At 38.7% G+C, this 12,780-nt stretch overlaps 1 protein-coding gene across 5 annotated transcripts in view; it reads right to left on the reverse strand.

Annotated features, from left to right (window-relative positions):
- tanc1a (tetratricopeptide repeat, ankyrin repeat and coiled-coil containing 1a) overlaps positions 1–12,780 on the reverse strand; it is a 143,064-nt gene that overhangs the window by 67,343 nt on the left and 62,941 nt on the right. For all 5 annotated transcript variants that reach the window (XM_088605509.1, XM_088605508.1, XM_088605511.1 and 2 more), the window contains exon 5: positions 9,144–9,248. In XM_088605509.1, the coding sequence (XP_088461635.1) occupies positions 9,144–9,248 (105 nt within the window). The remainder of the gene's footprint in view (positions 1–9,143; positions 9,249–12,780) is intronic.

The following is a 12,780-nucleotide window of genomic DNA, read 5'->3' on the forward strand; positions in this document are numbered from 1 at the left end:
GAGGAGCAGATGGACAAAAGTCAAGCATGAACTAAAACCTTTGAAGATTTTGTTTGAGTAAATGTAAAAGAACTGCAGATTGTCAAGTAATATGGATCATGTCAAATGCAGCAATATGGAGCATAGTGGGAATGGTGAAAGGAATAGCAAGTTTAAGGATGAAATGGGAAATTAAAAAATATATATCTTACACATACAGATGCAGATGGACTAGAAAAGGCCAATCACAGCAGAAACGCAACACAGGAAGCTGCGATGAAACAACTGACAAAGTTAACATTTCAACATATGTACTAAGAGAACAGGCTGAAATGAGCTGAAATATGTTAAATACCTGCTGTGACACTTTAGCTAATGAAGCACTGAGTTTAAATGCGTAGCGGTCAGCTAATTTATAGTAGCATACTACACTACAATACTGCTACTAATCTTACATGTAATAGAAGTAAAACTTATTGCTCTACAAGCTCTCTTCTGTTTTATCACCCTCTTTGTGGGTCAATTTTGCAGTCAATGGGTATTATCCATTGTTATTAGGTTATTGTTAGTTGTTAGATTACTATTTTATTAGGGATCTCTGCACGGTGGAGGCAGGATCCCTAAAAAGTCCATCCATTTTTTTCCAGGATATTACTGATTTGGTGGCTAATGTAAAAGCGTGCTATTTTTGCTATTCACAGCATGAACAACAGTTGGGTCTTCGTGTGTTGGCCAGGACCCTTTCTACTCTTTGAACGAATCTAGCTGCTTCAGCTCCAGGAACACAACATATTGTTGTCAACCCAGGGTGCTGGAATCACACACCGCCAGAATGACCTGGGGGTTTGTGGCACCTGTCCATTGCTCCAAAAACTGGTTTGAAGAAACAGGTCCACGCCAAAGAAATTTCTCTCCGAGACTCGCAAACTTAAACTTGCTTTTAAAATGGGACATTTGTGCATTTGTCACAAAGAAACTTTAAACACAGCTGGTTATCCACAACAAACTGAGTATGGACGTGTCAGCACCTGCTACTGCAGTCCCCCAGAAAATGTTAGAGGCTAGAACCTGGTTCTAAGTTGGATAATAGTTTCTACAATACAGGTACAGTACGAGTGAGAAACACGATGTCTTCATTTGGATCATCTGATACTTGTTCCTAATTTATCCTTCACGTGATTGTAGGAGGGCTATGCCAACACAAAATACCCTTTCTTTTGTCATTCCATGATTCATTCATTGTTGCTGCAATTAAGGACCATCTCATTTTTACTGCAAATAACGTCAGTATTAGACGATGGTGTGTTTTCCTTCTATACATTTATAGAGTGCAACTTTTTAAGATGTGCTTTCCAAATAATTTCTTAAACTGACTCAATTTCAATTGCTGCAGTGGCCAACAGCTTTAATACGTCTGATTTTAATATCTGAAGAGCCTCGCTTGCCCAAAACATTTTTATGATTTCTTTAAGGTACACCCAGGAAGAGAAAATCATCAAGGGGTGTACTGCAAAGACAAACTGCTACTGAAATATTTCATTCATTACAAATTCCACTGTAGCGGTTAATAGCAAGTCATCATTTGGGAGAGGTTTGCAATTCTCAGCACAGGTGTAATCCCTTAGTACATCTAGCTTTAGCATGGTTTAAGGAGAAATGTGAAGGGGAACAATGACCACATTAAACAGTTGAGTTACAATGCATGGCTACAGCTGGATAAGGAGACGCCCTAACCTGGAAAAAATTCCAGATTTTAAATAGGTACAATTTAAAACAGGTGTGAGCCTGGCCAGTTCCTGGATGGGAGACCTCCTGGGAAAAAAAATAAGTTTGCTGCTGGAAGAGATGTTAGTTGGACCAGTAGGGGGCGCTCACCCTACAGCCTGTGTGGGTCCTTATGTCCCAATATAGTGACAGGGACACTATACTGTAAAAAGGAGCTGTCCATCAGATGAGATGTAAAACCGAGGTCCTGACTCTCTGTGGTCATTGAAAATCCCAGAGTGTTTCTCAAAAAGAGCAGGGGTATAACCCTGGCATCCTGGCTGAATTTCCCAATGGCCCTTACCAATTATGGCCTCCTGATAATCTCCAGCTATGAATTGGTTTCATCACTCTGTTCTCCTCCCCACTGATAGCTGGTGTGTGTAGAGTGCACTGGTGCACTATGGCTGGCATTGCATCTTCCAGGTGGGGCTACACATTGGAGGTTGTGGAGGGGAGTCCCCATTACCTGTAAAAAGCTTTGAGTGAAGTGTATATATATATAATATACACTATGTAAGTGTAAGAAATTCTTTAATTATTATTAAGAGGTCTATAAAAAAAAGTCCTTTTTGAATATCTACTGCTCTTAATGGAGACCCTAATACTGCTGCATTGAGGGGTTAGACTGCAAAATGAAATTTCTCTACCATGAAGACAGATTACTCAGAATCTATGTTACAATTCAAACAAAGACAAAGTAAGGAACTAAATATTATTTTCCTTACCTTTTGTTTTTATATGCAGCTGGAGAAGAGCCCTCACAATAAAATGGAAAAGCAGATGAAAGGAATAACACCTCTTTACTGAAATAATTTCCCCTCAAGACATTGTTTTCTAGAAGCACAAATGATATGGGTACCATTCATCAGCACCTTGGAGAACAATACAAACTGTTTAACCTATCTAATGAACACTTGATCTGATCTGTCCAGTCTGCTACATGTGACTGGGATACAGCATTTCAAGTGGCTTCTGGTCAGCTAATGGGAACAGGGTCTAACTCTTGGGGGAAGGAGGGAGGGCAATTTAAAAAACGTCCAGTGAATTCTAACCTACATACGGAAGGTTATTAGCACAACGGAGAAAAAAAATTAACTCGTTTATACGAGATCGTATATTGTTTATACGAGAAAAGGATCTTGTTAATACGAGAAAATTTTTCCCTTTAAACACAACAGTTAATTTGTGAACAATGTTGCCTACTATATTAATTCTGTATATGGCATTGTAGTGCGTATGCAATGATACTGTCCTGTGCAAAGTAGCACTGACTTTAACAACAGCAGAATATCATCACACTCCTCTTTTTTGACAAAAAAATCTAAAGGAGCACATGTTCTGTGTTTTGTTTATATGAAGTACAACACCATGTCAGTAAGCATTCCCAGGTTAAACGTGTTTTGTTGCCGTTTCTGTGAAACAGTAGAAATTACACAGCTTCGCAATCATATGTTGTTCTTGATTTTTTTTTGTCTCCCTGGCGCAAGTAAGCTACCATACCTACATATGTTTATAGGCAGAGTAAATCAGAGCATCCAGAGGTAACCCACAAGGATATTCGGAGGAAAAGCAATCCTCCACAGAGAAGGCAAGAAACCAATCTCAGGAGGACCTGAGAGGTGTGAGGCCGCAGACTCAACAGCCATGCTACTGTGCCACCTGAACACCTGACAAACACACAGACCCCTTATCCATCAAGTACAGGCAGGAAACTATCCCTCCTAGACCCTGAGGTGTGCCTTTTAGAACTGCTCTGCCCTTGTGCTGTGCAAAATTGTTTCCTTTTGTTCTTCAAACCCAAGACCTAAGAAAGGAAATGTCACTTAAAAAAAGAAAAGCTTGCAGTTGTCTTTTGGGGAATCGGAAGACAACCCGACACTCCTACTTGTATTATTAACAATGACTGCAGGCAGCTCAGGTCTCTACCCAGGCTTCAACCCCTTTAAAAAGCTGAAGATAAGGTTTTCCAGATCATAAGAGATCACTTTATTAGCCATATACAATTTCTTGTATTAGGAATTTGTCTTTTTTGTATAACCCCGCTTGCTCTCCATGAGACACAGATAGGGAGAGAGAAGCCTGGGGTCAGAGCGCAGGGTCAGCCATTGTACAGCACCCCTGGAGCAGCTGGGGTTAAGGGCCTAGTTCAGGACCCTCTGCCAGTCATGGGATTTGAACCTGCGACCTTAGGCGCAGATCCTTAGCCGCAGAGCTCCTCCGCTCTTTCAATAGGATGCCCCTTGTTACATACTGTATGCCAATGACAAGTCCATGTCTTGCAGTGGGGCTTGCAAGCTGAAAACTACTCAGGATAAATTATGTTGCTATTTACCTACAGAAATATGCCTGGAAAAAATAACATTTTGTGTACAATTTTGTATGCTTTAGTAAAAAATGCAAAACCTTTAAAAAGCAATGTGATTTGCCAGCTGTGATTCACAATAAATTCCTGTTAATATTCTGTAACCTCCCCATGTCTTATACTGTATGATTGCAGCACTGATAATGTTTCACTTTCAACGAAGCCATCAATTACACAGTGGGGTGGTTGCTAGTAAACTAGTTATTTTCATTCTGGAGAATCTAGATTAGAGCCTGTGGTAAGAGATTAATGATGCAGCACTGCTGCAAATGGCTGCTGGAGGTTACACAAATGAAGACACCACTAGATTGGCTTTTTCTTATAATTAAGCAATGTTGCACAATGGAGTTAAAATGCCATTGAAAAGGATTAAAATATTAATGGTACAGTTTGCCGTAATTAGAGCTCATCTATCTTGTCACACAGATCTCTTTCTCCTTGAATATTCAGCTATATTGGCATTCAAGCTTACTCTGTGGAACAAAATTTGGGGCCTTCAGAAGCTCTCCTTGTGGGTTTTGCAGTGTTTATGACATGAAACTCAAAAAAGATTTATACATAAAGTATCCTCACATGTGCATAATCATGGCATTTTCTTCCTTCCATTAAGGTTCTGCCTTAGAGAAGCTGAAGTGTGTGTCTGGCATCAGTAAATCTGATTTGCGCTGCACCAATGCACTAAACACACGCCGACAATTCACACAGACCTTGGCTCAAGCACCACAGAAATCTCTTCTCTTTCAATCCATCACCCATTAACATCCTCTTCTGATCAAAAGGCTGATGACAAGGTAACCATTTAGCACAAGTTCTAAGTAACCCACAGCTCCTGCACCCTCAAGTCTCGGCTGCACCAGTCTCGACGCTCTCTCCAGGAGACACATGCAGTCATAAAATGCTGGGTTTTAACTCGTTACTCTGAACCTAAGGAAAAGTAGAATAGAGGCATCACTTCCTCTACTCATCCTGCCAATGCATGTTAGAGGATCTAACAACTGACACCACACAACCTGTATTATTCCTCTATGCAATATAGATCTGAGGGGTCAGACTGGAGGAGTGATGAGGGATCTGGATTTACTCAATAAAACTCAACAATTTCTCCAGTCTCCCCAAAATGAACCAAAAATGCTGGGAGTAGTCCTGCAATAGACGCACATCCTATCTAGGGGAGAATCATGCACTCTCAATCCACTTAATTGATCATACATAATAGAAACCGGGATAAAAGTCATCCAGACTCAATTACTGACTTGACCACAGAGGAAAACAGAACGCAAACAGAATGCTTCCTACTTTTCCAGGCCTTGTGGAAGGAAGGATATAGTTCAAACATGAAAATGTCACAACATCACATGAATCAAAAATCTAATTAGTCTCTTTTTGTGCATTATATTTGAGTGATTTGTTCCACATATACTGTTGACATTTTCTGATGAAGGATAACTGTTTAGCATGCATATGGTGTGGCAGAGAATCAAAATAATATCGTCTCCACACCCAGCTGCCAAGGGTCAACATGTTTCTGACCTGATTTTCTCAGACCCAGCACTTATCAGCTTTGTGGTCTGAGACTCTGTATTTCCTTCAGCTGTCTAATTAAGCCACAGCCAGCGGGCATACAGTCAGAATGCAGGATGCCTCCATTTCTTTGCCTTTTTCCATTGTGCGCCTTAATTCCAAAATGCTTCATTATAAAATGAGACTACAGAAAATAAAATCCAATCAAGTCAGGAGCTGAGGTTCAGACGATAAGAAAGAAATTAAAAAAATAAATAAACAAGGGTTTTCCCCACTCAGCTACAGTACGTAAACGGAAGGTGATACTTCATACTCAAGCTTGACAGTGCCATGGAGTGCATAGCGAGAATATGAAAACTATCCCACCAACGAAGACAACAGCTGAAAACATTGTGGTTCAGGACATCAGACAGTCTCTCTCATATGTATACCTGGCCATAAAGACATTTCTGAAATAGTATCTGTCTTCTTATTTACCAACACTATCCAATGATGGCGTATGTGGACCAAAGGAACAAAAAAAATAATAAAATTAAGTCCAAAAGTGACACGATAAAGTACAAACTTTCTTTGTTTTCCTTTTTTTTTACTTCATTCTATCTGTTGCACAGGAGGGCTTTCTCTTGTTAACCAAAGAAAAGTAAAAAGAACAAAAGGGTCAAAGGCATGGAACTCAAACCAAGAACAAACATTTCAAACTGCTTTTCAACTCTTTTCAGCTTTTGGGTGCCTTATAGTGCTTTTTTCAAAAAGAAAAAGGTTCAGGGCTACAGCCTGAAAGCAATCCATGCTCTTTTAATACAACCCTTTTCAAGATTACAAAGTCCGAGACAAAAATAATTGTTTATGAGATTTTTGTGGTGCTGCATTCAACATATTTACTCAGACCAAAATATTACCTTTTATGCAACAAGGCCATCCCATTTACTGTCTTGAATATTCCCTAGGAAAATACACTCTTAATGAGTCTCGGACAAACATTTTTTTTCCTCCTTTGCCTTTCACAAGGGAACAAGGTTCCCATCAGGATTGTGGTTCCAACTTCTCAGTGAGAACATTCCATAAATGACAGTGACCTTCTGATGGATTGCTTGACCCCAGCAGGTTTAAATGTCCTAGTTTGATCTGCAAGACCAGACCACCAGGGTTTAGGTATGAAATGGACATGGTGAGGTTTTCAAAACACTTCTTCAGTTTGTCAAGAAACTGTATTATATTTCATATCAAATATCAATATCCATGACAATTGTTCTTTTTATTATATTCAAACTGCATTCTTTTACATGCATGAGCCTATTTATTGCAAATTAGATCAAGATTTGAGGTTACGTTTTGCACTGAACAATACTGTTGTATGTACAGAAACAGACAAGCACCCAGTGTTCCAATGAGCAAAAAGCAAATCTAAACACAAGTCACCTTCTGTTGCACCTGGGACCGTTGAGGCCGTGTGCCAAGTTGACCCACTTTGGATGTATTCCTAAATTTTTTAAATTGTTAATAATTGCCTGCTATTTCTGCGATTACCAAAATATGTTAGAAGATTTCTCCTGGCTATATAATTTCTCCACATTAAAAAATTCTTCCATTTATGGTAATCATGCAGCTGAATACCAGATTAACTCTGAGAGAATGGAGGCTAGCAGACATACATAGTGCATTTAAAAACAAAGTTGTTAGATGCAGCACAGATTCCTTCAATTTTTGCCACTTTTTCCTATCCCCCATATTTCAACACTTTATCATAAAAGGGTTCATTAGGATTAGTAAGTATGGCATTGCAGCTGGAATATCTTTACCTATAAAACTGTTTCAAACTGCTAACTACCGTTAAAACCTGAGGAGCATTAAAGGTCAATAATTCAATACAACTGAATGCAGAAATGTAAAAGTACCTTCAACTTCATGTTGTTTTTTTGATACGGTGCTGATGTACCAAATGTGCTCAAATTCATTTTAAAACATTGAAATGTTCTCTGAATTGTGTGCCAGCGTTTACAGTCTATGTACAATTAATTACTGAATTATTCATTTGATCGTACTACAAGGGAAAAAAAAAATCCATACACATGCAAGCTAAATGTGATGTGGTTCCATGCTTTGAGATCATTTGCAACAGCTCTCCTCTGCAATTAAAACCTATATACACTGCATTGCTGTGGCACTGGCTTACAGGAGAGGAATTAAGTACCTGCATGTCATCCAGGCCAGAGGTTAAGGTTTGACTTTAATGATGGTGAGAGTAGTGCAAACTGACAGCAGGTTAGTTTTGGCTTTGTGATTCTGCTCCCACAGCAAACTTGACAGGACTCCCCACAAATCTCAGAAAACAGTCCTTTCTGTTAAGAGTTTAATGGTACAGTTGTGGCATCTGATAGCATATGTGTTACTTATGCAGCTAAGCTTGGCATCAGAAAAACAAGCTGACAAACCAGGTGGTCTTAGAATGCAGTCTCTGCTGCACTATCCTGAGAAAAGGACAACGATGATCTATAACGCCAACCTTCAGTTCCCATAGTATATCAAAACTTGAGCTGGGTTAGGGAAGTCAGACTACAATTCTGTAATATTGGGCTGCAGTAGTCAGGATTCGGGACTCACAACTCAAAAGCCGTGGGTTCAAATCCCAGATGAAACATTGCTTTCTTTTCCTTGAGCAAGGTACTTCACCCAGAAAACTGCTCCACACAAATACCCAGTTGTATAAATGGGTGCAAACGTAAGTCGCTTTGGATAAAAGCATCCGCCAAGTTAATATGTAATTTGTACTATTCCAGTATTTCTTAAAACCGTCTCAGAAAGGGCCAGCTCTGTCATCCACCCACTGAGCAAAATCTCAGCTAGCTAAAGACACTTAGGGCCAGGAAAAAAAAACATACAAACGCTACCATCATAGCCCGAATATGACCAAAAAGTTAAACAACCTAGAAGTAAATAAGAGTTGTTTTGTTACTTTATAAATAAAGCAAACTGTGCAAATATTTAACCCTCCCCAGGTACTTTAACTGTGGCTCCATCTGGAAAACATAACTCACTATGCATTTGCATTGTTTCATTAGTTCTGCGACTGTATATTTATCTAATTCAAATTCATAGAGATTTCAGTGTTGCCAATTAAATCCCTGCAGCGATTCAGCTGTTTCCATCTGACGGAGCAAATGAAAGATTCATCTTACAACCATTCACTACCCTGTTCTCATGTAAATTAGAGCCTAGACACACACAAGAACTGGCATGGCCCTCACCAACAGGCAGCCCCCACCTAAAGCAGCACTTGAGCAGGTCTCATGGACAGGCTGCACTCAGATGGTCCCAGCAATACTAAGCCAACAGATTTCAAATTATGAAACACATCATTTCAAGGGTTTAAGCAAAACCTTTTTCGGGATTACTGTACGGTCAATGCCAAAATGCTGCAGACACGTCTTTATCAGTTACAATTGCAGAACCTGGCTCTCCATACAATTTGTTTTGTTAGGGAAAAAAAGAAAACCAACAAATGCATTATGCTTACCATTCTGGGGAGGCTCCTTGGTCTCTGCCACTTTTCTTAGGGCTGTAACAATTGTATCTCCGGGAATTCGAGGGCTTTCCACATATTTAGGCTTCCTGATTGGACCTGCAGTGAGAAAGAATTCTTTCTGGATTAAGTTTTTCCAGATGGGATTTGAGATGAGGAATTTGAATCTCCTCGTGGGATTGCACAGGGTTCAGCAAGCAATAAACACAGTTCTGAGGCTGATAACTTTTTTTTTTAAAGAGATGAACACAGGCACACTTTCGGAATGTAAACTGTAGCAGGAAACCAGAGCAATTAGCTTCTTCAGAACTTTTTTTTCTAAGAGAGACGCAGTCCACTGTTCACAGAACGGCTTGCTGGAGACTCGCTCTAAACTAATGTGTATCTTTAGCAGTCCTTGTTTCTCTGAATATCTTCTCCTGGCCAGGCATCAGTTTACTACTCCGATATCTCTGCCTGGGAGACAGGGATTATAAACAGAAAGCCAATGGAATTAACACTCTTCAGTGCTTCAGCCTCACAGTCGTCTATCAGTGGGTATTTTATCCAACTAGTGACGCACACTTTGAATGTGGATATTTCTCCTTAGCAACTGTATCTGTGCACAGAGGGCTGCTGTGTGCAACTCTTTCCCCTTCTGGTGCCTTCACAATCATCCTAAGGTCACAATCCTCCACTCTACAGTGAAAGGAATGCCTCCGATGCCATTTTCTCAACTAACAGACTGTATCAATGGGCATTTCCATTTCTAGCATAAGCCTCAATACTTCAATGTTTCTTAAGTACTCGAAAATATTTTTTTATCAACTCCAACACTTCTTAAAAAAAGCAACCGTCATGAACTTTTACTGTATTGATGAGTTAATCTATACTTTACTATTATTTTGGTATCAGTTGTGTTTAACTACAGTATATTTTGACACGTGTGAAAAACTGATTACTATGCTAAATGAAAAATGAGGTAACGGAAGCATTTACTCTGGAATTATATTATACTAAAATATGGAAATCTCTTTTAGATAAGAACAGCTGATCCTTAATTTTAAAATTCATTTATTTTAATACTGTTCAATATTTATTTTAATTACTCAACACCAACAGCAAATATGCTTTTGCATCATGCATACTCCCTCCTGTAAGAAACATTTGTGGAAATAAAATCTCATTATAAATAGGTATCGTGATGCTTTTTTCTCAGTCATTTTACAATGGATAATTACATAAGGACTAACAGAAAATGAATCACAATTACAGGTCTTACAGCCCATCAGATCATAGCATTTTCCCATATTGATTCGATCACAGAATCAAGCTGAATTTGGAACTACAAAGGCAACAGTAAGGCATCCCATCTGTGCTAATGAAGAAATGATATTATTGTAGCCCTCCATGTTAAGAAACACTAGTAAACGGAGCTTAAAGCAGCTGCTTGATCTCTGCTGCCACCTATGGATAACTCCCCTGTAGAGCAAAGTTCAGTTCATGAACTGGAGCCTGTTGTGTTCATTCCAGTACTAGGAGAGTACCGGTACTAGTTAAGAACAAACTACTATTTTTTGTTCAGCAACCGAGTAATACATCGGAATGTCATACAATATCTGCCTTAGAGCAGTTTGTTTTTAAATGAAACAATGCTAAGAAGCTAAAAGTGATAAGTCAAATAATAAATGCTAATCAAGTAGTTCACAAAGTTAAGCATAGGTACAATAACTGCAGCACATAAAACAAAGAGAAAATACGCCAAATATACAAACTGCAGGGACGACAGATTCATGCATGCACCCTTAAATAACGGAAAGCATGTTGTTATAACTAACGTACAGCGTTTGCTTTTAAACTCACAGGGCCTGAGTTCAAGATAAATTCCTGTGCAAATGAAGTAGATTGAGAAATAAACCTGTGAGGCTACCACATGTCTCCTGAAAACACTTCTGTATCAGGTTTTCTTGTGATCCTCTATTAATCGGTAAAGGAGAACTGCAACACTATTTTTATATTTCGGGGTTAGAAAGTATAAGCACCGATGAGAGCAGTGCAAACCACAAAAAAGTAAGATGTACACAGTAACTTGTAAAGCCTTCAATTTACATCACAAAATAGACAAAGTTTTCAAGCATGCACAGCGCCATGTTCTGCCATTCAGAAGGAGGCAACAAAACTTCAGGTGAAGAGGTGCAGCCCTATTTCATTGTAAAGAAGCAGGCTTGTGAATACATTTTTTAAAATCAAAAAGCAATATTGCTCTCGATTTTTCAGATGGTAAATGTTAATTCTGCATGCATATCACACTGGAAAAATGTGACTAGTGAACAGGAAGAGCCACACCACGTTGATATTCGTGGGAACTTGAATGCGAGTTTGCGACAACATGGCAACTTGGCAGTACTATTACAAAATTCAAGATTTTGTGCTTAATTCGAAATTTGTAAAATTTGTCTTTAGGGTCAATGAATTTATTTTGTTACCAAGACTTAATAACCAGTCTGAGAAATTGGGACTGCAGCTCCCCTGTAAATGCTGATATATCATACAATCAGATCAGTTCCATTAAGGCCCGAGTCACACAGAGTTCGTTCAAAACAGCTTCAAAGCATCTTGAGGCACAATATAGGCGTTGTAATGAGATGATGTGTGGATTTTAACCTTAACAGCGTACCAAAATGTGATTTACTTAATGCAGGGCTGCAGAAAGTTGACTGTACAGAAGGAAGAAACTATGCAAACCCTGCTTATTTAACTAGTAGTTTGTAAGAGAACTGCTACCTGTATAATGGAACAATCAGAATATGATGTTTTATGAGCAATGAAGAAATATCACTGCAAAATGTGATGAAGCTGGTTTATGCCAGTTTTTTTGTGTTCAATGCCACATTTTGCATATTCTTTGATCACAAAACTACAGTATAAAACTATAAAAAAATTTATCACAAAACTATAAAAATACTGACTGCACAAGTAAGTTTTTTTGAAGACACTGCATTGTTTTTTTTAAATAGAAGCTATTGAAAACACATCACATCAGAATCATTTTAATGTTCACATGTTTTGCAAGTTTTAACAACCATGATAAGTAATGTACAGTGGAGTTTCCAAATACAATTCAGGAACAGCACGTGTGACACTTTTTCTCCAGTTTTGCACTGCTATACTAAAATGTTATTAATGGAACTTTGGCCACATCTTACAATGACATTTTTGCACTAGATAAGCTATTGCCTTTCTTTTCCCCAATTACCTTAAAGATAAATCACACATGCTCAATGAAGTGATCACAATGAATTAAAATGCATCAGCTACAAAGAAGTCCCATAGGATATAAAAAAATCATTATCTCAAATTCCTCTCTTCTGAGAGCAATTGGGAACCCATCCACATGACAATACAAATTAGAGCAATACTCGTTGGGCTAGAACCTATTAAATTAAAAAACAAAGCCATCACCAAAACCATTATTTTAACAGAAACAGATAATTTCAATTAGTTTCATTGGTGCTAGTAATAACAAGGTCCCAGGCATTGCTACAACACTAGCCTGCATGATCTGCATTTGAGTGCTCATGACCCCTTTTCTGAAAAGGACAAAACAATTGGCATAAGTGGTTATCAGGACAGGATTTTCTTTGACATCTGC

This window comes from Lepisosteus platostomus, chromosome 14 (assembly GCF_059453375.1).
Source record: "Lepisosteus platostomus isolate fLepPlt1 chromosome 14, fLepPlt1.hap1, whole genome shotgun sequence".
Taxonomy (NCBI): domain Eukaryota; kingdom Metazoa; phylum Chordata; class Actinopteri; order Semionotiformes; family Lepisosteidae; genus Lepisosteus; species Lepisosteus platostomus.